The sequence below is a fragment of the Schistocerca americana genome, chromosome 4 (assembly GCF_021461395.2).
Source record: "Schistocerca americana isolate TAMUIC-IGC-003095 chromosome 4, iqSchAmer2.1, whole genome shotgun sequence".
NCBI classification, from domain to species: Eukaryota; Metazoa; Arthropoda; class Insecta; order Orthoptera; family Acrididae; genus Schistocerca; species Schistocerca americana.
This window is the reverse complement of record NC_060122.1, coordinates 538,171,980-538,198,654: the sequence shown is the minus strand read 5'-3', so window position 1 is coordinate 538,198,654 and position 26,675 is coordinate 538,171,980. Positions and strand designations below refer to the sequence as shown.

The 26,675-nt window shown below is 40.3% G+C and overlaps 1 protein-coding gene across 1 annotated transcript in view; it reads right to left on the bottom strand.

Moving 5' to 3' along the window:
• LOC124612445 (endoplasmic reticulum mannosyl-oligosaccharide 1,2-alpha-mannosidase) overlaps positions 1-26,675 on the bottom strand; it is a 96,002-nt gene that overhangs the window by 20,868 nt on the left and 48,459 nt on the right. Inside the window, exons 6-7 of the mRNA XM_047140665.1 lie at positions 13,461-13,649; positions 582-769 (exon numbers count right to left, since the gene is read on the bottom strand). Of these exons, the coding sequence (XP_046996621.1) occupies positions 582-769; positions 13,461-13,649 (377 nt within the window). The remainder of the gene's footprint in view (positions 1-581; positions 770-13,460; positions 13,650-26,675) is intronic.

The window sequence follows — 26,675 nt, the reverse complement described above, 5'->3', positions numbered from 1 at the left end:
GGCTCACTCCTTCTATTCTGTCGAGGAGCTCCTGGAAGAGCTGAAAAATTAAGCAAATTCCAGTGTTACATTGTTGATTTTCTTTATTTAAACTTACGAATTGTCTCCTGAGTATGTTCTTGTATTTTATCTGTTTCCACTATTGTGCTATAATTTCATGTATTGACTCGTTCCAAAACCATGGAGACTTCTCCTTAATGTGGTCCCATGGAACAATAAATAAATAAATAAAATAGGTATTATATAATTTTATCACTGTATACTGTGTGTGTGTGTGTGTGTGTAAAATTATGAACAATAAAATCTCAAAATGCACCATAACTAAATATTCCAAGTTAACCAATGTTTCTGCTGACTACTTTGTTTGCACTCAAGTTAGATAGATGGCATTCCTCTTATTACCATTCATAAAAACACATTTTACATACAAATTGGTGAGAGTACAAAACTATTTTTTAAATCACAAATGATGAAACAAAATTTTGTGGAAATAATTAATATAAAACAAATTTAATCCTGAAAAACTTCCAATAAAAATGAATAATACACAGTAAACATTTCTCCAATCACAGAATACTTACTAATCAATAGATCGTCCAGTCTGTAACCACTGCTTAAGAAGATATTCATAATAACTGTCCCCTCGAGCACCTAATGTAATAGGGGCATATACCCTGAAATGCCCTGTATTGGCATTTATAAAGATTGGAACCAACCCTTCCGTTTTTGATAGTCCATGAACATGCTGCGACACTTTTGATGCCAAAACCTAGAAACAGACATTTCATCTATGAATGAAGGGATGCAAAAAATGATAACTTTTAAAAATCTGGACTACTGTAGGTCTTTCAAAGTAAATTTGGTGTCCTGAGAATCACTGTCATAAGTTTACTTTTTTGAGGATTACTGAAGAAGGAAAGGAAAGCAAGGATTGACTAAAAAAAAAAAAAAAAAAAAAAAAAAAAAAAAAAAAAAAAAAAAAAAAAAAAAAAAAAAAAAAAAAATGGAAATGATTTAATTGTAGATTAAAGAATAAAAGAGTCTTACTATAGAGGAATAGAGCAAAAACAGAAACAAAGGGCAAGAAATAATTTTAATGCCACGCAAATAAACATTGCACCTTATGAGAAAACCAATCTGAGTTTGACAACAGAAAGGAAAGGCAGTAGCAATAGTATGGAGAGGAGATAATAGAGGGGGATAGAAATACTATAAATGAAGAGGAAGTATTAATGCAGCAAAAATATTGGAGAAGTTGGATGAGGAGTGGCTGAGTGAGGAAGAAAATGTTGACAAAAAGACAAAAACATGAGTGGAAGCAGTAGGAGAGTGTGGGTGGCAAAGCAAAGAGAGGAGGAGAAATGTGACAACAAGACAGAGCTGGATAGATAAAATGGAATTATGGAAGGAATCAGAGAACAGAGGAACATCTAAAGAAGCAATGTAAATTATTTCCATGTGCTGGGAGGAGACAGGTAGTAAAAGGTACGTACCTGCCATAGTGAAAATTTCCATGAACAGAGTTGTTTGGAATGCCAGTGACATAACACCTAAGCATTTATTAATTTGTCAGAGCATGTTCTGAGTATTAAGTACTGTTTCCTGAGGGTGCACATTTTCCCAATTTACATCAATGGTAGTGATTTGCTTCCCCAAAAACAAGCATTCTACAGAAGATGGCCACTGACAAGTACCTTTTTACACTGAAGTGCCAAAGAAACTGATATAGGCATGTGTATTCAAATACAGAGATATGTAATCAGGCAGAATACAGCACAGTGGTTGACAAAACAGATGTTTGGTGCAATTGTTAGATCAGTTACTGCTGCTACAATGGCAGGTTATCAAGATTTAAGCGAGTTTGAACATTGTGTTATAGTCGGCACATGAGCGATGGGACACAACATCTATGACGTAGTGATGAAGTGGGGATTTCCCCCTACAACCATTTCATGAGTGTACTGTGAATATCAGGAATCTGGTAAAACAGCAAAACTCTGACATCACTGCGGCCGGAAAAAGATCTTGCAAGAATGGGGCCAACAGTGAGAATCATTCAAAGCGACAGAAGTGCAACTCTTCTGCAAACTGCTGCATATTTCTATGTTGGGCTATCAACAGGTGTCAGCGTGCAAACCATTCCACGAAACATCATTGATATGGGCTTTCGGGGCCGAAGGCCAACTCGGGTACCCTTGATGACGGCATGACACAAAGGTTTACGCCTCACCTGCGCATGTCAACACCAACATTGGACTGTCGATGACTATAAACATGTTGCCTGGTTGGACAAGTCTCATTTCAAATTGCATCAAGTGGACAGACATGTATGGGTGTGGAGACAACCTCATGAATCCACGGACCTTACATGTCAGCAGTGGACTGTTCAAACTGGTGGAGGCTCTGTAATGGTGTCAGGCGTGTGCAGGTGGGAGTGATATGAGATACCTCATACGTCTAGATATGACTCCGACAGGTGACACTTATGTAAGCATCCTGTCTGATCACATGCAGCCATTCATGCCCATTGTGTGTTCAACCGGACTTGGGCAATTCCAACAGGACAGTGTGACACCCCACATGCCCAGAATTGTTACAGTGTGACACCCCACATGCCCAGAATTGTTACAGTGTGACACCCCACATGCCCAGAATTGTTACACAGTGGCTCCAGGAACATTCTTCTGAGTTTAAACACTTCCGCTGGCCACCAAACTCCCCACACATGAACATTACTGGGCATATCTCGTATGCCTTGCAACATGCTTCCCAGAACAGATCTCCACCCCCTCGTATTCTTACGGATTTATGGACAGCCCTGCAAGATTCAGGATTTGGGCTGGGATTGGGTTGTTTGGGGGTTGGGAGTGGAGAAGGAGACCAGACAGTGAGGTCATCAGTCTCATTGGATTAGGGAAGGACGGGGAAGGAAGTCAGCTGGTCAGCTGTGCCCTTTAAGAGGAACCAACCCAGCATTTGCCTGAAGCGATTTAGGGAAATCACGGAAAACCTAAATCAGAATGGCCGGATGCGGAAATGAGCCGTTGTCCTCCCAAATGCGAGTCCAGTGTGATAGCCACTGCGCCACCTCGCTCGGTGATTCAGGATTTATGGACAGCCCTTCAGGATTCGTGGTGTCAACTCCCTCCAGCACTACTTCAGACATCAGTCGAGTCCATGCCACATTGCGTTGTGGCACTTCTGCATGCTCATGGGGGCCCTACACAATATTAGGTAGGTGTACAAGTTTCTTTGGCTCCTCAGTGTATACCTACTACTTCATTTTAAGATGCAAAATCCATAATTATACCAAAATGAAGCTGTTGGTGACATTCTATATTGTGATGAAACACTGGAAAGTCCAGGATGGGATAATAGCAATATCATGAAAAGGATAGGTTGCTACTCAGCTTATAGAGGAGATGTTGAGTTGCACAAAGGCACATTGGTAGGTAGGTTTGACAGGGATGAAGGTACTGATGTAGCAGTCTTTGAAATAGAGGTCAACATCAAGGAAGGTGACTTGTTGGGTTGAGGAGGACCATGTGAAGCAAATGGGGGAGAAGGCATTGACGTTATGGAGGAATGGGGACAGTGTGTCCTTCCCATCAGTCCAGGTCACGAAGATGTCATCAATGAATCTGAACTAATTGTGGGGTTTGGGATTTCGGAGGTGTGTGTGTGTGTGTGTGTGTGTGTGTGTGTGTGTGGGGGGGGGGGGGGGGGGGGGGGGGGGAGAAGGTTGGGATGATTGCTCTAGATCAGGAATTCCAAAACAGTGTTCTGTGGAACAAAGTCATTCAATGGGAAGTGAATAAGTGCTCTGCAAAACACTATTAATAACATGGTTTTCTTTCTTTTTTGAGGATACTAATTTTTTAAAATTTTATTATGATTTCTGTGTTTCTAATTACAGTTTAAAATTGAACAAATACATGACTAAAACAAGATTTTTCTGATTTTTTAGAATTTTGGTTGGTTGGTTGTGGGATTAAAGGGACCAGACTGCTACGGCCATCGGTCCCTTTTTCCAAAACTTGAAAACACCCACACAGAATAAAAACAAATAATTTAGACAACAACAGACGACACATCACAAGAAAGACAGACAGAGACCAGAAAAAAGAAATTAAAATCACACAGTGTGTGACAGTGGTTGGCCGACCATAGAAACAAAAAGGGAAAAACCAACCACCGAGACACACATTAAAAACTCAGTCTAAAATTGTAGGCCAAAGGCCAGAATCACTACAAAAAAACATAAACACTGAGATTAAATGATAAAAACCCCTGCCCGAATAAAACGCAAAACTAAGCCTGCCATGGAAGAGTCATCTGTTAAAAGGGCAGGGAGCGTATCAGGCAGCGCAAATGTCTGCCTGAGCACACCTAAAAGGGGACAGGCCAACAAAATGTGGACCACCGTCAAGGCCGCCCCGCAGCGACATAGAGGCGGGTCCTCACAACGCAGTAAATAACTGTGCGTCAGCCGGGTGTGGCCAATACGGAGCCGACAAAGGACAACTGAGTCACTGCGAGTGGCTCGCATGGAGGAACACCACACAGTCGTCGTCTCCTTGATAGCACGGAGTTTATTGGGAGTGGTCGGAACGCGCCATTCAGCATCCCAATGCGCAAAAACTTTGCAGAGGATGACTGCTCACAAATCAGCCTCCGGGAGGCCAATTTCCAGAGATGGTGTACTGGTGGCCTCTTTCGCCAGGCAGTCTACATGTTCATTGCCGAGTATCCCAACATGACCTGGGGTCCACACAACGGGCAAGAGCATGGGGGGACTCCTGGACAGCCATCACAGGACGAGAGAGAGGGAAACACTGGTCAATAGCTCGTAAACTGCTCAGGGAGTCGCTATAGATAATGAAGGACTCACCTGAGCAGGAGCGGATATACTCTAGGGCACGAAAGATGGCAACCAGCTTCAGCAGTGAAAACGCTGTAGCCAGCCGGCAACGATCGTTGTTCGTAATGGTCCCCTAGAGTTAGAGCATAACCGACACGACCAGCAACCATCGAACCGTCAGTGTAAAACATGCCAGAGCCCTGATACGTGGCTAGGATGGAATAAAAGTGGCAGTGGAAGGCCTCCGGCACTGTGCCAATTCGAGCCGAAGGCAAGGGCAGGGCACACACCACGGGGGTGTACGCAGAGGGGCCCGGAAGGGAGGTGGAAGAGGGAAAACCCCAAGCCCGGAGAGAAGCCCCGACCGGGGCCGACGTTCTGGGAGATGGACGACTGACTGTTGAACAGAAGACAATAGTTCGGATGCCCGGGCAAGCTACAAACATGCGTAGCATAAGCAGCCAGTACACGTTGGCGCCTCCACAAGTATGCTGTCCACAGGGCTGGTCCAGAAAGCTCCAGTGGCAAGTCGGATCCCGCTGTGAAGAATTTGGTCCTGTACCCGCAACGCAGATGGGGATGCTGAACCATAAGCCAGGCTCCCACAATCCAGACGGGACTGGATTAATGCCTGGTAGAGCCGTAAGAGGGTAGAGGGTAGAGTGGTCGGCGCCCCACCTGGTGTGGCTCAAGCATCGCAGAGCATTAAGATGCCTCCAACACATCTGCTTAAGCTGCCGAATATGTGGGAGCCAAGTCAACCGGGCATCAAAAACCACACCCAAAAAGCGATGTGTCTCCACCACAGCAAGAAGTTCGCCAGCAAGTTGGGTGTTGGGAAACTTAGTGTTGAATAGCGGCAATGTCATGGACATTGGGATGTTAGTGCAGAGGAATGTGGCATCAATAGTTATGCACAGGGGATCATGTAGTAAAGGAACAGGAAATGTGGAGTCGGTGGAGGAAACTTTTGGTATGTTTTATATAGGAGGGTAGATTAGGTTGAAGGTTTAGTCCATGAGAGCAGAAATTATCTCAGTTGGGGCACAGCAACTGGGCCACAATGGAGCATCATAGGTGGCTCTATTTTTAAAAAGCATGTTGAAGGTAAGAATGCGGCGAACAGTAGGTGTGAGGAGAGAACAGACTCAGGTGAGAGGTTCTGGGATGGGCCGGATTTGAGGAGAGACTGGAGATCTTATTGGATTTTGGAATGGGGTCACTGTGGCAGGGTTTGTAGATAGACGAATCTGACAGGTGGCTGAGATGACCCCCCCCCCCCCCCCCCCCCTATTCCATGTGGTTCAAAACTCGCAGCCGTGGAGCCTTTGTCAGCAGATTGGGTTCAGTTTTTAGACAGTGGGTTGCAGTTCTTTCTGCAGATGTAACATTGGTTTCCATGTTGAAGGATTTGGGGAATGAGGTGAGGCAAGGTTTGAGGTTCTCAAATAAAATAAAATAATAATTTTTTTTTAGATTTTTACATATTTGAAATGCCCTCTATTTCCTGCATAAAACAGTTTTTGTTTCATATAAATACGACAATTATTTCATGAGTTACGACGGTTTTCATGACGCTCTGTGCGATCTGGAATTTAAATGCCACACCTTTTTTGCACCAAAATGATAATGGACAGATTTCTTTTATTCCTTGTATATTATTTCCTGCTTCTATTTCTAAATTAGAATGCATTGGGCATGTCAAGAAGAGAATCAAGTTCAGGTTGAGAAGATTATTAAAAGAAAAGCCAAAAATAGTGCTGGAAGAGGCTAAGAAGATAGGAGGTAAGGGTAGCCTGACAAATGTTAAAATAGATAGGTTACAGAATTATTATGGCTTGGCCAGAAGCAGAAATGTTGGGAATTTAGAAAACATGAAAAAAGCTGTATGAGCTATGTTTCTCTATAAGTTTTCCACAAATGAAAACCCCCAGAACTATCTTTGCACAAATGATCTTGACACTTGGTACAAGTACAGGAGAAGTGCAACGTATGACCACAAACATTCTTTACTTGCAGCAGTAATGAATGAAATGAAATCTGTATTTAGAGCTCTTTGCAAAGGTACTTTGTTGAAGAAATGTGTTCATGGAGAAATGCAAAATTTAAATGAATGTGTCAATTCTGTCATCTGGACCCGGTTACCAAAAACTGTATTTGTTCAGATTACAATCCTCAAATTTGGTGTTTATGAAGCTACTGTATGCTTTAATGATGGTGTAACAGGAAAACTGGATGTTTTGGAAGTACTGGGCATAAAGTCTTGTGAAAATACTGCAAAATTCTTGGTGCAAATGTGTAAAGAGAGAAACTCAAAGCAGAGACTGCTTTTTTTTATAATGCACAAAAGAAGCTAGGCACAAAAAAAAGCTAGGCAGGAAAGAAGAGGCACCAAGAGAAGAAAAGAAGATCAGTATGATTCAGATGATGCTCAGCACAATAATATTAGTAGTAAGCACTTCTCATCAATAACTATACTAAAACTACAATATTAAACTTTAAACAGGTTTCTTCTGAAAACTACATTTTTTGACTTTCAGGTATCATTATTTTCTAAACTAATTGGGTTGGAAATATGAAATTTGGTCAATTTGTACTCAGGATGGTAATAAGTTTTACAAGTAAATTGAGAACCACCAACCCAACAAAAACTGTTTATAATAATTAATGTACTAAAAAATGTGAAATTTTATTACTGAAAGAATAAAAAACTTTTTTTCTTCAAATCCATAAGAGGTACTCTGTTCATTTTACTTGTAAACACAGGCATATATGTTATATACATTCCATAAAAATTTCAATTTCAACACAGTTCTTTTGCAAAGTGTACCAAATTTGTAGTATTGGCAGAACAGGGGTAAAAATTTCCTTCCATCTCCCCTTCACAGGTGGTGATTTAGAGGCAATTGGGGTGGATCAGGGGCAGAGTATGACATTGGCTTCGAGTTGAGGCTGACTGGTAGGGCCGGTGGTGAAAAAAGTGTTTCCACTGTAGGAACTGGGAGAAGGAGAGAAGGCCTTTGAAAAGTGCAGAATGACTGAATTTGAGAGAGGGGCAAAAAGCAAGGCCTCTGAAAAGTGCTGATAATTCTCTTCAAGACAGCCATCCACTGACCTGCATCCCACATTATCATCCTTTTATTTTTCTCTTTGAACTCTGTGTTTTCATGCAGTTTTTAGTTTGTTTTCACCTTTCACTACTGACTTCACCTTTCTCGCACTCATCTGTTCTGTCTTTTTGGTGATTTTTTACCACATATTTTGTGTACATTGCTCAACAAAAGTTTGGAATACTATTGTAAAATGTATTCTATGACAGTAGAGGTTTCGCTGACCAAGGCACTTCATGCATTATCCAGTTAGAACCCATATACTGGACGGTGTTTACACTTGGCATGTTTTGCTGCCGTTTCCTAGCCATGTAAACACACCACCCCCACAGCAGCACTCTGCGAGCAGTCCAGTATCAACAACAGCTTTATTCAGTTTGTGTTCAGCATTGCAGTAACATGCCACATAGAAGTATACAATTAGGATTGTGGCTTTACCTTCAGCAGGTCATACACAGCAAGATGTTGCCAACTGGTTACATGTCACTCAAAGTGGCGTGTCCAAGGTGTGGAGAAAGCAGAGAGAGATGCGAAATTTGAATGATAGACCTCGCAGTGGTCATCCTCATATGGCAACACCAGTGCAGGATTGTTTCCTGCAACTGTCGGCTTGCAGGTGCCAACATCAACTGCCAGAAATATTGGAAATAACTTCTCTCGAGCAACAGGAATTTGTATCTCAGACCAAACAGTGCGTAGAATATTGCATCAGGGTGGTCTTCATTCCAGAAGACCAATGACAAGTTTTGCACTCAACCAATTGAGCCAACGCAATCGAAGGACCTGGGCTCTTGTATATCATCACTGGGCCACAGAAGAAGGGAGTAATGTCACGTTTGCTCATAGACCAGGATTAGTTTGTGATTGGACACTAAACATGTTAGGGTTTGGATACATGCTAGAAGACACCAGGAATGCCGATATGTTCAGGAGGTCCATCCATTTGCAGGTTTGAGTGCAATGTTCCGGGCGGCAATAATGATGGGACAGCTAATCATTCCCTTCTATGGCAATTTGACTGGTTCCTGATACCTCCAAAAGGTCCTACAAATGATTGTAAGGGCCTACAGACGTGAAGTCAGTGACAACTTCATCCTAGTCAATGACAATGCAAGACCGCACCGTACTCTAGCAGTGTCTCGGTATCTTCAAAGATACAACATCAACCAAATGCATGGGCCAGTACAGACACGAATGCAATTAAGCATGCACGAGACTTGTTGAAGGTGGCCATTGCACAGTGTCTGAACCCACTTTAGAGTCTTCAGGACACCTCACTAAAGTTGCCATTGAGGAGTGGGACCTCATACCCCATGATAAACTTGATGGTCTCATACGGAGCACGTCTCACAGAGTGGAAGAACTCATCCACGTGGAGGTGGGTCATACAAAAGACTGATGATAAAAAGATTTTCACTCATTTGGTTTGCAAGATGTACATTTAGGAGAGAGCCTGTTTTTTTTTTAACTAACCAAAATCATTCTTGTTTTCAGAAGGATCTATGTTTGTTTTGTTAATGAAGTATTGTACAAACCTCAGTGAGTGTATTATAAGAAGTCATTATAGTAAGCTCTACGACATTCCAAACTTTTGTTGCAATGTGTATTTCTACAAGTCTTTTTCAACATATTTTTACGTAATTTATGAATTTTTACTCATGTTTTATTCTCCACCATAGATCTTAGCTCCTTCCATCTGTGGCAATACAGAGAAGTTCCCTTATCCCTTGCCAAAACCCAATCCCACCTATTGATCCTGCATTGTTGCTAAGCTCATGGAATACCCCCGAATGGCCTTACTATCAAATTACCCATCTCTGGTTGCAACCCTACCTTCCCCAATGACCTCCAGCTGTTCAAATTCTGCCAGTCAACACCCTTCACCAACCCAGTCCTGCAGGACAATGTAAATTAAATCATGCCCAAACCTCCTTGCAATGCCTCCCATTCACCCACAATATTCTCCTGCTCTGCAAGCCCAAATGCTTGGATCCCTTCTCACATCGAAACTCTTGCTCTCCAGGCAATACAACAGCATCTGCACCACCACCTCAAAATACTCTCCCACCTGTTCACTTCCCACTCACATCTTGGACTACCATATTCACCACCTCTACAACAGACTCCATATTTCCCCTACAATCCCCCTTGCAGACCCACTACATTTACCAAACCCTCAAAAACTCCCTCCCACAACCATACAGAACACAGGATAATAATAATAATTTTTTTGAGAAGTGCATAATTTTACACTTCTGATGTTAAAAGCAAGTGGGCAATCTTTGCAAATTTCAGTGAATATTTCTGCAGTTATTTTCAGACAGTACATCATATGTAACAGCACCGTCTGTGAAAAGTCTGAGGTTGCCATTAATATTGTCAGCCAAGACATTAATATAAAACTTGAAAAACCAGGTTACTGAAATGCTTCTCTGGGGGAAGCCTGAAGTTACTCCTACTTCTATCAATGACTCTTCCATGCTCCACACTGCCCACCAAAGAAATCCTCAATCCTGTCATAAATTTTTTTTTAAAAATATGATCGTACTTTTGTTAATAAATATTGGTGTGGTACTGAGCTGCGAGCTTTTTGAAAGTTAAGATGTACTCCATTCACTTGATTTCCTGGATGCACAGCTTTCATGATACCAACTGAGATAAGCACCAAATATTTTCAGAATCGATGCTGATTGGCACGAAGGACATCACTCTGTTTCAGATAGCCATACATTTGAGCTCAGAACATGTTCTAGAATTCTGCAATACATGGACATCAATGAAACTGGACAGTAGTTTTGTGGATCACTTCTGTTACCCGTCTTGTAGACAGTTGTGACTTACGACCCACCAATGAACACAGTTCTTTATGCAAGGAACCTATAGTGTTAAATGATTAATATGGGAGGAAACTCAGTGGCAAATTGTATATAGAATCTGACATGGACTCCATTTGGCCCTGGAGCCTTGTCCAATTTTAGCTGTTTATCAACACCACTGACACTAGTAACTGTGTTACTCATATTTGCAGTGGTGTGAGAAACAAATTGAGACAGTACATCTGAGCATAGGAAAATTTGAAAATGGAACTCAGAATTTCTGCTTCTGCTAGCTCCGATTTCTGTTTCGTTTTGTCTTATCTTGTCCATGAGTGTCAGGACTTCAACTTTGGTGCCACGATTAGATTTTGTATGATTAGAATAATTTGGATTTTGTGAGAGATCTTGTTACACGAGTCTGCCATAGTAGTCACTGAAGTCTTTGCACATTGCCCTTTTGATGTCCAAATGTGTTTCACTCAACATGTCTCTATCTATGGTCCTTTCGTTTATTTTAGACGTATTATGCAGAAATCTGTTTCTTTAGACGTTTCTTTGCAGTGACTGTATACCACAGTGTCCCTCTCATATGAACTGTTCTACCTGGAACGTATTTATTGACTGTATGGTCTGTTATACTTGTCACAGTTCTCCTTCGCATCAGTAAATGTTTTGAAATCCTCTTTGAGATGTGACATGACTGCCTCTTTATCTAAGTTAATAAATATTTTTATTAAATATGCAAGTCTGCCTACTTGTTACAGCTGTCCTTTGCACTTTAGAAATTATTGTTGCTACAATTGCCTCATGGTCACTGACACCAATTTCAATATGGGCATCTCCAAAAAAGTTGGGTCTATTTGTTGCCATTAGATCTAATATATTTCCATCATGTGTGGGCCCCTGGACCAATTGTTTAAAGGACCACACCCAAGTATATCTCAGGCTGCAATGTTTCAAGATGGGTGAGCCACCTATCACTTGAAAATGGGATCAGTTTTGTTTGAGAAAAACATATGGATGCCTCACTACCTGCTGAAAGGTGCTGCCCTCTATCATCAGTTTACAAAATTACTTCAATAGATGCAGTAGCAAGCATAAGAGCTGCTGTTGCAACTGACTGAGGCTGCGTTGCCATGAGATTCGTATATATACTCATTAGGTTTTGATGTTTTCTTTAATTCCGCTACAAAGATGTGACGTTTGAGTGAGTGAGTAACAAAGTTCGGAAACTCCAGATTAAGAATTGGATTGTAGGGAGAAATATCTGAGTGAGAAAAGTCAGCAGAAACTGGTGAAGGGCCCATCTAGAAAGGCATAACTGTGGTTCAAGAAACTGTTCCTAGTGCAATAAGCTTGTAGGAGTACACTTTTCTGACAAAATTCCTGCTGTTGAAATGAAGTAGTGCCGAACACTGGTTTGGAAGATGTGTTCAGAGAAGATGAAAACAATCTACTGGCAAAGCAAGCTAGAAAGAAACAAGTTGATATTGCCCTAATTTCAACATACTTCTCTTGATGCCTGAATGTTTCAGACTTTTCCATACAAAAGCTAGTTACATATAAAATTGCTTATTGTAAAATCTGTAGTCTGTGATGGTACTCAAACCCACACTAGAGTCTAGCAAAAGAACTGACTGAATGGTGGACCCAACACAATAACAGCACGTCAATAGCAGCCTAAGTAACAACGAAGTGCAACGAACTTTCGACACAAACCTATATACAGGTCAAGTACAAGCCACAATCCAAATTGAGATAAAAGAGGAAAACCAATACCAAAGTGAAGTCATCAAAGAGAAGTGAGCAGTACTGTGGAGATAGTAACGAATGTTATCAGATGAAGTATGTGACTGACTGATCAGTCAAGGTTTAACGGTATTTATGCCAGCCACAAGGGATACTACTGGCCATTGTATTCATGTGGCAAGATGGTGGTGCACTCACTAGGTGAGTGCAGTTCTTTGACAACACTGCCCTCTATCATCCATCGAGGTTGGGTTTGCTTGTTTGCTTCGGCAAGCATTCAACTTCCACCCTATACCACATAAGTAATAGGATTTATTTACTTTTAAATGTATCTATCAGTAGTTTTTATAGTAGAAATTTCTAGCAGAATGTGAACACTTAATAATAAGGAGACCATTCACCACTGAAAACCACAAGTTTGAGTCACTGACAGTGACACACAATACAGCAATACTTGTTAGCTTTCTTGAGGCTACACAGTGCACCAGCAGATACCCGTGTGTGTGTGTGTGTGTGTGTGTGTGTGTGAGGGGGGGGCGGGCATGCACATGAATGCTCCAGCTTGAGAAAGGATTTATTCCAAAGGTAGCAAGTTTGTGTTCTCTCTCTCTCTCTCTCTCTCTCTCTCTCTCTCGCTCTCTCTCTCTCTCGTGTCCCTTGTCGAGAACTTGATATTTTTGCTTTTTGGTGAGTTGTCTCCTGTACTTCTGAAATATAAGCAGTATTTATAATTTCACATTGTGAAGGTAAGTAGTTATCAGCCATTCTGTATTCTAGTAATATTACAATTTTCTTGAGTTAATTTTACTTTTCACGCAAATGTTTGCACTTCATATACAGCTGAACATAATTCACACGCACTGAATGCTAACAAGGTTATTAACAGTCAAAGAATTTTCAGAAAAACAAGGATATTTGCCATACCTCAAACCTTGTATCACCTGTACTTCTACTGAGATCTCTGAATTCTAATTGTATAGTTGTAACTTCTGATGTGCTGCTGTCAGGACTCCATTTGGGTGAATGTGCCTTATGGGTAGCTAAATTGACATCCGAGTATGGTACTCCAGATTCAGTTGAGAAACATGGTAATAGTCTTGTCCCCAAGTCTACCTGCAAGAATTAATGTGAATTAATACTCTCTACATGTGATCAACACCTGTTTAAGGAGGTTACTACCTGCATAACAAAGACATGATTATATGAAGATGTCCAAGGCACAAGTGTCAAAGTAAACTAAGAAATCGGCTAACAGTCTGAAAGGTATCACAACAACTTAATTCAGTGGTATATACAGACATCACAATACATTTATTACGTATAGTCTTTCTTAAGGTGATATTTCCTTTTGTTCCTCCGGCATACAGTCCAATCCACCAAGTCCTTCAGTTACGAATTTTTACAGCATATTTTAAACATACTGTACAAGTGAACAGACACTGATCATGCACATCATTGTAAGTCACTGTCCATTAAGTTTGTGATACACAAATTTCAGGTGGCTTTCAAGACAGTTAATAACATAAATAAAAATAAAAGTTCCACAATGGTGAACATGAAAAACTAAAAACTACATCTAACATCCATACTTTGGAAGCTATCTTATGGTGCGTGGCACAGGATGTGTACCACTGTATATGTGAGCTGAAATTTCTGTAACTTCACCTTCATGTTCTTTCTGTGAGATCTATGTAGAAATAAGCATTATCCTAGTGACTCTTCTAAGAAAGAACTTAAACAGTAAACCACACCGTGATGAGCATCTATCTTGTAGCATCTGCTATTGGAGCTGAATGAACATCTCTGCGAAACATTCATGCTTACTAAATGAACCTGTAACAAACTTACCTTCTCTTCTTTGAATCTTTTCTGTTTCCTCTATGAATCCTATCTAGTATGAGCAATATTTCAAGTACTGATTAAATGAGAGTTCTGTGAGATACTTCCTCACTGGGCTGACTATGCTGCCAGAGGAGTCTTCCAATGAAAATCAGTCTGGCATCTGCTTTCCCTATGATTATTTTTATGCTGTTGTTATACTTTCAATCGTTCCATAGGTACAGACACAGATGTTGTAGTTGTGGTTTTCAGTCCTGAGACTGGTTTGATGCAGCTCTCCATGCTACTCTCCCAGTACCTACTGCAACCTACATCCTTCTGAATCTGCTTAATGTATTCATCTCTTGGTCTCCCTCTATGATTTTTACCCTCCATGCTGCCCTCCAGTACTAAATTGGTGATCCCTAGATGCCTCAGAACATTTCCTACCAACTGATCCCTTCTTTTAGTCAAGTTGTGCCATAAACTCCTCTTCTCCCCAATTCTATTCAATACCTCCTCATTAGTTACATGATCTACCCATCTAATCTTCAGCATTCTTCTGAAGTACCACATTTCGAAAGCTTCTATTCTCTTCTTGTCCAAACAATTTATCATCCATGTTTCACTTCCATACATGGCTACACTCCATACAAATACTTTCAGAAATGACTTTCTGACATTTAAATCTATACTCGATGTTAACAAATCTTTCTTCTTCAGAAACGCTTTCCTTGCCATTGCCAGTCTACATTTTATGTCCTCTCTACTTCGACCATCATCAGTTATTTTGCTCCCCAAATAGCAAAACTCCTTTACTACTTTAAGTGTCTCATTTCCTAATCTGTTTCCCTCAGCACCAACCAACTTAATTCAACTACATTCCATTATCCTCGTTTTGCTTTTGTTGATGTTCATCTTATACCCTCCTTTCAAGACACTGTCCAATCCGTTCAATTGCTCTTCCAAGTCCATTGCTGTCTCTGACAGAATTACAATGTCATCGGCGAACCTCAAAGTTTTTATTTCTTCTCCATGGATTTTAATACCTACTCCGAACTTTTCTTTAGTTTCCTTTACTGCTTGCTCAATATACAGATTGAAGAGCATCGGGGAGAGGCTAAAACCCTGTCTCACTTCCTTACCAACCACTGCTCCCCTTTCATGTCCCTCGACTCTTATAACTGCCATCTGATTTCTGGACAAATTGTAAATAGCCTTTCGTTTCCTGTATTTTACCCCAGACACCGTCAGAGTTTGAAAGAGAGTATTCCAGTCAACATTGTCAAAAGCTTTCTCTAAATCTATAAATGCTAGAAACGTAGGTTTGCCTTTCCTTAATCTAGCTTCTAACATACGTCGTAGGGTCAGTATTGCCTCACGTGTTCCAACATTTCTACGGAGTCCAAACTGATCTTCCCCGAGGTCGGCTTCTACCAGTTTTCCCATTCGTCTGTAAAGAATTAGCGTTAGTATTTTGCAGCTGTGACTTATTAAACTGGTAGTTCTGTAATTTTCACATCTGTCAACACCTGCTTTCTTTGGAATTGGAATTATTATATTCTTCTTGAAGTCTGAGGGAATTTCGCCTGTCTCATACATCTTGCTCACCAGATGGTAGAGTTTTGTCAGGACTGGCTCTCCCAAGGCTGTCAGTAGTTCTAATGGAATGTTGTCTACTCCCGGGGCCTTGTTTCAACTTAGGTCTTTCAGTGCTCTGTCAAACTCATCACGCAGTATCATATCTCCCATTTCATCTTCATCTACATCCTCTTCCATTTCCATAATATTGTCCTGAAGAACATCACCCCTGTACAGACCCACTATATACTCCTTTCATCTTTCTGCTTTCCCTTCTTTGCTTAGAACTGGGTTTCCATCTGAGCTCTTGATATTCATGCAAGTGGTTCTCTTTTCTCCAAAGGTCTCTTTAATTTTCCTGTAGGCAGTACCTATCTTACCCCTCGTGAGATAAGCCTCTACATCCTTACATTTCTCCTCTAGCCATCCCTGCTTAGCCATTCTGCACTTCCTGTCGATCTCATTTTTGAGACGTTTGTATTCCTTTTTGCCTGCTTCATTTACTGAATTTTTGTGTTTTCTCCTTTCATCAATTAAATTCAGTATCTCTTCTGTTACTCAAGGATTTCTACTAGCCCTCGTCTTTTTACCTACTTGATCCTCTGTTGCCTTCAGTATTTCATCCTTCAAAGCTACCCATTCTTCTTCTACTGTATTTTCTTTCCCCTATTCCTGTCAATTGTTCCCTTGTGCTCTCCCTGAAACTCTTTCCAACCTCTAGTTCTTTCAGTTTATCCGAGTTTCATCTCCTTAAATTGCCACCTTTTTGCAGTTTCTTCAGTTTTAATCTACAGTTCATAACCAATAGATTGTGGTCAGAGTCCACATCTGCCCCTGGAAATGTCTTACAATTTAAAACCTGGTTCCTAAATCTCTGTCTTACCATTATATTATCTATCTGAAACCTTCTAGTATCTCCAGGGTTCTTCTATCTGAAACCTTCTAGTATCTCCAGGGTTCTTCCATGCATACAACCTTCTTTCATGATTCTTGAACCAAGTGTTAGCTATGATTAAGTTATGCTCTGTGCAAAATTCTACCAGGCGGCTTCCTCTTTCATTGCTTAGCCCCAATCCATATTCACCAACTACGTCTCCTTCTCCTCCTTTTCCTAGTGTCGAATTCCAGTCACCCATGACTATCAAATTTTTGTCTCCCTTCACTACCTGAATCATTTTTTTTATCTCATCATATATTTCATGAATTTCTTCATCATCTGCAGAGCTAGTTGGAATATAAACTTGTACTACTGTGGTAGGCGTGGGCTTCGTGTCTATCTTGGCCACAATAATGCGTTCACTATGCTGTTTGTAGTAGCTTACCCGCACTCCTATTTTTTTATTCATTATTAAACCTACTCCTGCATTACCCTATTTGATTTTGTATTTATAACCCTGTATTCACCTGACCAAAAGTCTTGTTCCTCCTGCCTCCAAACTTCACTAATTCCCACTATATCTAACTTTAACCTATTCATTTCCCTTTATAAATTTTCTAACCTACCTTCCCGATTAAGGGATCTGACATTCCACGCTCTGACCCGTAGAATGCCAGTTTTCTTTCTCCTCATAATGACATCCTCTTGGGTAGTCCCTGCCTGGAGATCCGAATGGGGGACTATTTTACCTCCGGAATATTTTACCCAAGAGGACACCATCATCATTAAATCATACAGTAAAGCAGCATGCCCTCGGGAAAAATTACGCCTGTAGTTTCCCCTTGCTTTCAGCCGTTCGCAGTACCACACACGTGCGGATGGATGTGTGTGTCTGTGCGCGAGTGTATACCTGTCCCTTTTCCCCCTAAGTTAAGTCTTTCCACTCCTGGGATTGGAATGACTCCTTACCCTCTCCCTTAAAACCCACATCCTTTCGTCTTTCCCTCTCCTTCCCTCTTTCCTGATTAAGCAACCGTGGGTTGCGAAAGCTTGAAATTTGTGTGTGTGTTTGTTATTGTCTCTATCAACGTACCAACGCTTTTGTTTGGTAAGTTACAGAATCTTTGTTTTTAGATATATTTTTCCCACGTGGAATGTTTCCCTCTATTATGTATATATATAATCTTGGGAACGACAGTGGATGATGGGAGAAGCAGTCTTTCTGGCGAGGGTAAGGAGGCTGAGGTGGGGAGTGGAAAGTATACCACGGTAGGGGTGTGAGACGGTAAAGTGCTGCTTGTGAGAGCGTATGGGAACACGGTGGGGACAGGGTAGGAAAGCTTGGTGCATTTGTGAGGTTAGAAGGAAAGGGGGGGGGGGGGGGGAGTGGAGTGGGAAAACAGAGAAGTAAAAAGACTGTGGGTACACTGGTGGACAGAAGACTGTGTAGTGCTGGAGTGGGAACAGGGAAGGGGATAGTTAGGTGAAGGACAGTGACTACCGAAGATTGAGTCAAAGAGGGTTACAAAAACGTAGGATATATGGCAGAGAGAGTTCCCATCCGTGCAATTCCTTCTAAATCGCAAAGGTGGGAACTCTTATATTGTACAATACTCTTTTGACAGGTTTGTGCTGAGCAAAGTCGGAAGAGACGATAAAGATTCAATGTGCTAAGACAGCTTTGTTAGAAAGCTGCTACGAAAGCAATGAGAGCTCCACTGCAGATTTACATGTAGCCAAAGTCTCAAAACAAACAAACTGAATGAAAGCAAATTAGTGTAAGGTGAGCCAAGATCAAAATCTCAACGGCCAGGAGTGTGGTACGCTGACTCTATGCCCCTTGGTACTTCATCCAATGATGAATGACTAAGGATCAAATGGCAGTTGGTCGACTATCACATGGGCTTCAGGGTCTGATTGCGGGGTTTCCTTTCTTTTCAATTTTTTGAGCCATGTGTGAAACACCCAATGAATTCAAAATTGAAGTTCTGCCTACTGATCTGAAAGAAAGTCTTTAGAAATTTTGGTCTTATGTTAAATCAATAAATAGAACAAAGTCGTCTCTCCAGGAAGTTTGTGACTGAAAAAGCATTGAAACTTCGTTCAGGCATTCACTTTACTATCATATACCCATGGCTCCAATAGGTGTATTAAATAAAACTTTATTAATACACTTACAAAACTACAATTTCAAATTTGTTGCTTCTACTCCAAATTCACTCTTTCCTTTTGTCCATAATACTTACTTCTCTGTTCATAACCCTGAAATGTTTCCTGGTTACATCTGTGACAGTTTTTGCTTAGTAATGCAATATGTTAGCTGTTAATGACAAAATGCTCTTTTCTTGTTACCTACAGCTTGACTTTAAAATCTCTCTCTCTCTCTCTCTCGCATTCCCTTCCTCCAAATCGGCATTTGGCTATATTTTATATATGCCTCATACCATTTACTTTTCCTTTCTGGGCTGCTTCTGAGTGCTGAAAACTTGACGACAGACTAGTTTCTGCACACTACTAAATGAGAGAATTTCCTTCTTTCATAAACCGCATATATTATAACAACTTTTTAAATCAGGAAACAACTTCAAATAATTTCCAGTCTGTTTGACACATATATTTCAAATACATTCACAGTGAACAGAGTTACAATTACAGACTCCACTCTCGAACTTCTTTTGTTTCGTGACTTTTGTTATGCATTTTCATGGCGGTCTTCTTCTAAGGAGGCCAGCACAACTCTGAGGCGGTGATCCGCTGCACGGAGAAAACTTAACCCTTAACTGGCAACATGTAAAAAATATGCGCTAATGCTAACATCTGTCTGGGAGACTGAGATTACCAAATTTTGCAATTTATGCCCACTTTAGTAAATATTGAAAATAAATAGCAATTTAAAAGTGATGAAATATTAATACTAATATTTATATTGTGTTTACATCATAAATTGCATTACAATATGCAAAAATTACATGTCTTTTCTTCATGAAATAGTTTATAAACTTCTTTATTCTTTTGCAAAATCCAAAAAATTAAATATTACCATTTCCAATTAAATAGTTTGTAAAGTTGACGTGTTTTCTCAGTTATTTCAATAAATGTGGAAGTAAAGAAAAAAATTAGAAGTTTGTGCACATACTTTACGTATTTTCATGGCAGACTTTAAGCAAGGGGGTTTATCACATTTCACGCACTTGTATGCTGCCATTCTGTTCCACGTGTAGGGCCAGTAATGACAGTGTTTTCTCTTTTCTAGCTTGTCGCTCTCTTTTTTGTGGCTCACCATCTCGCTACTCTTCACCCAAAATATTTGAAACAGTTTTCCTATGTTCATATGGTAAGTTTGTAATCTGGAGCCTGTAACGCCCCCATCCTTCCTTCCTTCCATTTTTTGTCCATAATAAACAATGCCCAGACCAAGTAATTAATAAGCAAAGTCTTTTATGAAGATTTGGCAGGAGCGTAGATTACAATAAACTTCTAAGTTTACTTAGCTTGTGATGTTGAGATGGCGCCAGATCATATTGTCTATGGGTTTGATATTAAAGCTGAAAATCTAACATCAGGTCCTCATGGTTGGTTTGAACTAAATAAATTGGAAGATTGTCGTTGCTTAATTTTTTATGTAAATATATTTTCCACTGATTTTCTCACATTTCAGTATATCATACAGTATTTTGATTTTTCACACTAACAAAGCTGAAATTACATTGCTCGCACCTATTATACAAAAATATGTCTAATCACATCAGATGCAAGCTCACGATTTCCACACACTGCAGAAATAACAATATTCCAAAGGGTTTACAATTTTTCTTAACAAATGAATTCCTTCTAGTTTTTGTTTCATTATTAATTTCGATTATTATTTCATAAATAAGAACGCAGCATGTCATTCTCTATGGAGAGAAGTCTTCCGAAGTAAGAATGATTTCAGGTGTGCCGCAGGGGAGTGTCATAGGACCGTTGCTATTCACAATATACATAAATGACCTTGTGGATGACATCAGAAGTTCACTGAGGCTTTTTGCAGATGATGCTGTGGTGTATCGAGAGGTTGTAACAATGGAAAATTGTACTGAAACGCAGGAGGATCTGCAGCGAATTGACGCATGGTGCAGGGAATGGCAATTGAATCTCAATGTAGACAAGTGTAATGTGCTGCGAATACATAGAAAGATAGATACCTTATCATTTAGCTACAAAATAGTAGGTCAGCAACTGGAAGCAGTTAATTCCATAAATTATCTGGGAGTACGCATTACGAGTGATTTAAAATGGAATGATCATATAAGGTTGATCGTCAGTAAAGCAGATGCCACACTGAGATTCATTGGAAGAATCCTAAGGAAATGCAATCCGAAAACAAAGGAAGTAGGTTACAGTACGCTTGTTCGCCCACTGCTTGAATACTGCTCAGCAGTGTGGGATCCGTACCAGACAGGTTTGATGGAAAAGATCCAACGGAGGGCAGCGCGCTTCGTTACAGGATCATTTAGTAATCGCGAAAGCGTTATCGAAATGATAGATAAACTCCAGTGGAAGACTCTGCAGGAGAGACGCTCAGTAGCTCGGTAGGGGCTTTTGCTAAAGTTTCGAGAACATACCTTCACCGAAGAGTCAAGCAGTATATTGCTCCCTCCTACGTATATCTCGCAAAGAGACCATGAGGATAAAATCAGAGAGATTAGAGCCCACACAGAAGCATACCGACAATCCTTCTTCCCACGAACAATACGAGACTGGAATAGAAGGGAGAACCCATAGAGGTGCTCAGGGTACCCTCCGCCACACACCGTCAGGTGGATTGCGGAGTATGGATGTAGATGTAGATAAATGAATCCTGAAATAAACATAGTAAACAGTACAGGATTGCGTAATTAATAATAGAATTTTTAAGCGTGCAAGTAATTTGTAATTTCAAATGTTTCTGAAAAAATAATTTTAGCTGTACATTCAGAACTAGTACTTTTTGATTATATCATCGAAATTAAAATATTTCAGAAAGCGATTCCTTTTCATAACTTTCAGCCTGAAATATAACATACTGTATATAAAATTATATGAAAGTTTTCAGAAAAGCAACTGAGATAATACTGACATGTCCAAAATTTGAAAATTTACTGGTACAGACAACTACTATTGAGGATCCTGAGCGCGAAGGCATGCCGGTTCCCGGCACGAATCCAAACTCCACCTGGCGTATTAGTGTCAAGGTCTGGTGTGCTGACCAGCCTATGGATGGTTTTTAAGGAGATTTTCCATCTGCCTCAGCGAATGCCGGCTGGTTCCCCTATTCTGCCTCAGTTACAGTGTGTTGGTGATTGCTGTGCAAACACTGTTTCCATATATGTGTACACCATAATTACTCTACCACGCACACATTTGGGGTTACAATCGTCTGGTATGAGACGTTCCTGGGTGGGGGTCCACTGGGGGCCGAACCGCACAATAGCCCTGAGTTCGGTGTGGGGTGGTGGGGTGGACTGCTGTGCCCTGTTGTGGGGTTGTGAACCACTGAGGGCTACAGTGGGACAAAGCCTCTCCGTTGTTTCTAGGTCCCCAGTTTAATACAGCACAGTACAATACAATACAATACGATATAATACAGCACAATACTGTTGAGGGAAAGTAATGCTAGAGGAGGATGTCCTGTTACAAGCCTTCTTTGTAATGTCTTCTGATTAAGCTCATCCCTATGTTCTTCATGAACTCAAATCTTGAAATTGTACCCTTATGTTAATACATAACACAGGCATTTGCGCAACTCACTGATATTAGAAAGTAAGATATTGCCAATGGCCTTCTCCTCATTCACTAGTTATCTGAGAAGGTGCTGCACATCATGTATAGAGTGTCTATGCCAGATTTCGAGGCATTATAGAAATTAATAATTGATGGTCTGTTACTTTTTTATGGGTATATGCAGAGTGGTGCATTGAAAAAAGCATTACAACTGCTCCAGATTTTTTTTTTTTTTTTTGGAACAAAAGATAATTGTGTAATATCTTTGCTGAAACCATAAAAACTGGAGCCCACTTCTTTCTTCAGGTCAGGAAGAAACAAACTCTTTTGGAACTTCTCTTTTGTTGGATTTTGAGTTCCATCATATGTCAACTTGTTTTTTAGCAGCTTCTACACAGTTAAATGGAGGAAAACGAACTGTCTGCTGAGATATTCCTGTTTGTTCACATACATTTGGAAAGAAGAATCACGGACTGAGTCAGCTTTTAGAAATTTTTCTCTTCTGATAATGTTGCTCCATCATTATCATTCTCCACAGAAATATAAGCATTATATAAATATGATGAGTGTGCAGCTCTGTGACACGCGACTTTTATGCCACGTTTAGCAGGTTTCTTGTGTATATGTGTTCTGAATCGGCATCTGCCTCTAAATGGTATTAGTCCCTCAACGACACAAGCATGAGCTCCAATGGAGTATGTCTTCTGACAGTTAGAAATAAAGAAGTTGAAAATCTTGGACACAGCTGCAGCAAGATCATATCTTTTTCTTTGTTCACGATTAGATGCATCATCAAATCCGAGTGCCATCAGTAAAACTTCATGTAATTTTAGAGACATGGTTGCATAAAAAATGGGACATTCGGTACAGTCATTTGCAAAAAGTTATGCCAGTTTTTCATGTCCAGCTTTGAATATGGAACATAAAACCACCAAACCAATCAATGTCTCAATTTCAGTTTTGTCTGTATCTTTATAACTGGAGGAGGAAGGATTCTTTAATTTATTACTTATGACTCGCAGTTTTGAGTTGGTATGTACTACAATCTCATCCAAAATCTCAGTGTTGAAAAACAAATGTCATATTTCTTCAAGTCTGGATCATTACTTAACTGATTGGCAGGGCTTAACCATGACAACAATCTAACTTTTATTATATTTTTATGGGGTGTCTTAGTGCAGCAAATGGGTGTTTTGAAACTCCAAACGAAACAGTTCATCTTGCCATGGTAAGCTATGTCAGATGTGGTGTAATCATTTCCTCTATTCTGAACAGAATCAACACTACCTTCATTCTTAGACAAGTTAAGAACATCACTCATATCTATCTCAGAATTACTGCCATCGTCTGAATCTGATAGCTGATCTTCTTCAGGAACTCAAGAATTATCCAAATGATAATCATTAAAGCTCTCCTCAAACTGCTCTAAGGCCATCTGCACCATTCTTTTGGTTCTTTGTGATACACCAGGTATCCCTCCAATAGAAGCCAACTATAAATAGAGAGATATTTGGGAAGTAAGGAATATAACACAAAAAATACTCATTTAAAGTAATATCTGTCCACTGGTCAGAGTGAAATTCTTACCTTTACAGTAATATCTGTCTGTGAGACAATTTTGCTGACACATGTACGCAAGTAAAACAATACTATAGTGGAAATGAAACAATGACGCCTACACAATAAGTAGTACAACTCATGACTGAAGCATAGTCAAAATATTGGATCAAACTGACAATGTATGTGTGCCAACAATGCATTGAGAAAGTTTGTGTTTGTCTATGAGATGGATGTTACGAACTAAGGGTTAAGAACGGCAAGCGTGGCCAAACACGAGCTGCTGCAATGTCACCCTGCCCAGTAGCAACGCTGTCTCTATTGCCATTCAATTGACATGCACATACAGGCAGAGGTGCTTATGGGCACTCAATGGTGAGGTCATCAGTGGACATGCACTTACAGAGAAACCCCAAGCTTAACATGGATATCCCACTTTCCAAACTATATTAAATAAATTTTCTTCAGCAGTCAATGATCATCATTCATCAATCCTAAAAACATTGTACAACACATCACTTTAACAAAGTGACTTGTTACACTATACAGATGCCCCACCTCAGACAAATGTCGTCATAATCAGGTATAAAATCTACAAAACTACATAACAATTACATGGACAGATCTTGTTAGAAAATTAACAGCTTATCCATTACACGTAACAGGGTTACTACGTATTAGTTAATTCACTCATTTGTATAATCTCCAGTGTTTCTTTCTGTTTATATGCTCAGCACCACTAGCTTAGGTTATTTAGAGTTCTTTTTTCAGTTCATATTACATACCACCATTTTTATGAGAATACATACCCTTCCTTGGTTATTAGAAACTTGTAAATAGATTTCTGTTTCAATTGAGGACATCATCAGCTATTAACACCTCTTATTTGATGATCATTCTCATTCCAAGTAAGAGGTAATGTGGAGGTCCTCTTATTTAACCAATCTTATGTAACCTCCACTACAAAAGTATATATTAACTCAACCATTATGTTTTTCAAACATAAACCAACAACTGTAGATATCTCTGATACAAAATTTCTTTACAAATATGCTAAATGCTATTTGACCACAAAACCACGTAAAACTTACACATGTATGAAGGCAGATTCCCCTTAGTTTGCCCTCAATCAGAACCACCGATCATGCATTTTGGTACACACTCTTACGCTGTCAGCTGGCTTCACTCCATTAGTGATAATGAACCCAAGGAGTTACTTATGTATAACCAACAGCAACCACACATCGCCCTAGTTAAATTCCTGTTCTGGCATTATTACTAGTATTCACAGAGCTCAGACACTTTCTTGCACATCATTCACTTAGCACCTGCACTTATGAGCAAACTACTAAAATCACTAACATGCATTCATCCCTTGAAACTCAGTTGAACGAGTTGTCAGCATCCTAACTCTGTAGGCACTGACCATACAATGCCCACCACAGTAACCCAAAATCTACATCCTTATACAGCGTGTCTTACCTAAGAGTCTAGGTTCATTTTCTCTGGTATTTCAGTAGATATTTGCAGTTTTATTTTTTAATGTGTGGCTCGCGTCAGCCCAAAAAAATACCGCTCGTCATGTCTTTCGTGCAACACCCAGTCTTGATGGAAAGCGTCATTTTGTTTCCCGTTACAGAGATAGTGGTGTATCAATGGGAATTTTGTGTGGTCATCCCACAGAGGAGTCCGAAATTAGTCTAGTGCAATATTCATTTTATTAACATGTGTTAACAGGATCAATAAAACATAAAGAATAACTAGTACTCCAGCAGTGACAGCACTGCCCTGGCCCATGCTGCAGGAGTTCTAGGTTGTTCTTTGTGTTTTATTGTCCCTGTTAATACAGAGCTTTGTCCATTTATGGACAACTTTTTCAGTCCTGAAGATGAATGTTTCATATTGGCTTCTCAGGTACCCTGAAATCTATTTCTTGGTTGGTTGATTTAAAGAGGGGGAGGGGGTGGGGTGGAGGACCACAATGCAAGGTCATCGGTCCCTTGTTCCCGGTTAAATAATTACACAAGGGAAAGAAGAAAAGAAAGGAGATGTACAGCACAATAACAGGAAAAAGGAAGAACGAGAAGAATGACAGAAGGACAACCAACACTACTAAGGACAAAACAGGAGAAGAAAACCACAGAGCAGAAAGAAACAGGTAGAAGAGGTAAAAACAAGAGAGCACATGACTGTGGCTGGCCGACCACGAGAACAGGAAAATCCAGCCCAGGGTGTATACGTGGACAAGGGGGTGGACGGGGGTGGACGGGGGTGGACGGGGGGGGGGGGTCCCAGATGTCCCGGTTAAAAACACACTTTTTCCGTGTTAGGTGACAGAATACTTTCTCTTGGAACCATAAAACTTAGCATCGCTTTGAATGGTTAAGGTTTTATACACCAGCATAGAACTTCTCAGTGCTTCAAAGAACTAACACTTAACACACACACACCCCGCCCCCCCCAAGACCGATTTTGGACAGATGTTTCATGTGCAGCAGCATGCATGCTGCATATTTTCGTATTACGAAAGAGTATATTTGAATTCCACCAAACACAGCACGTTA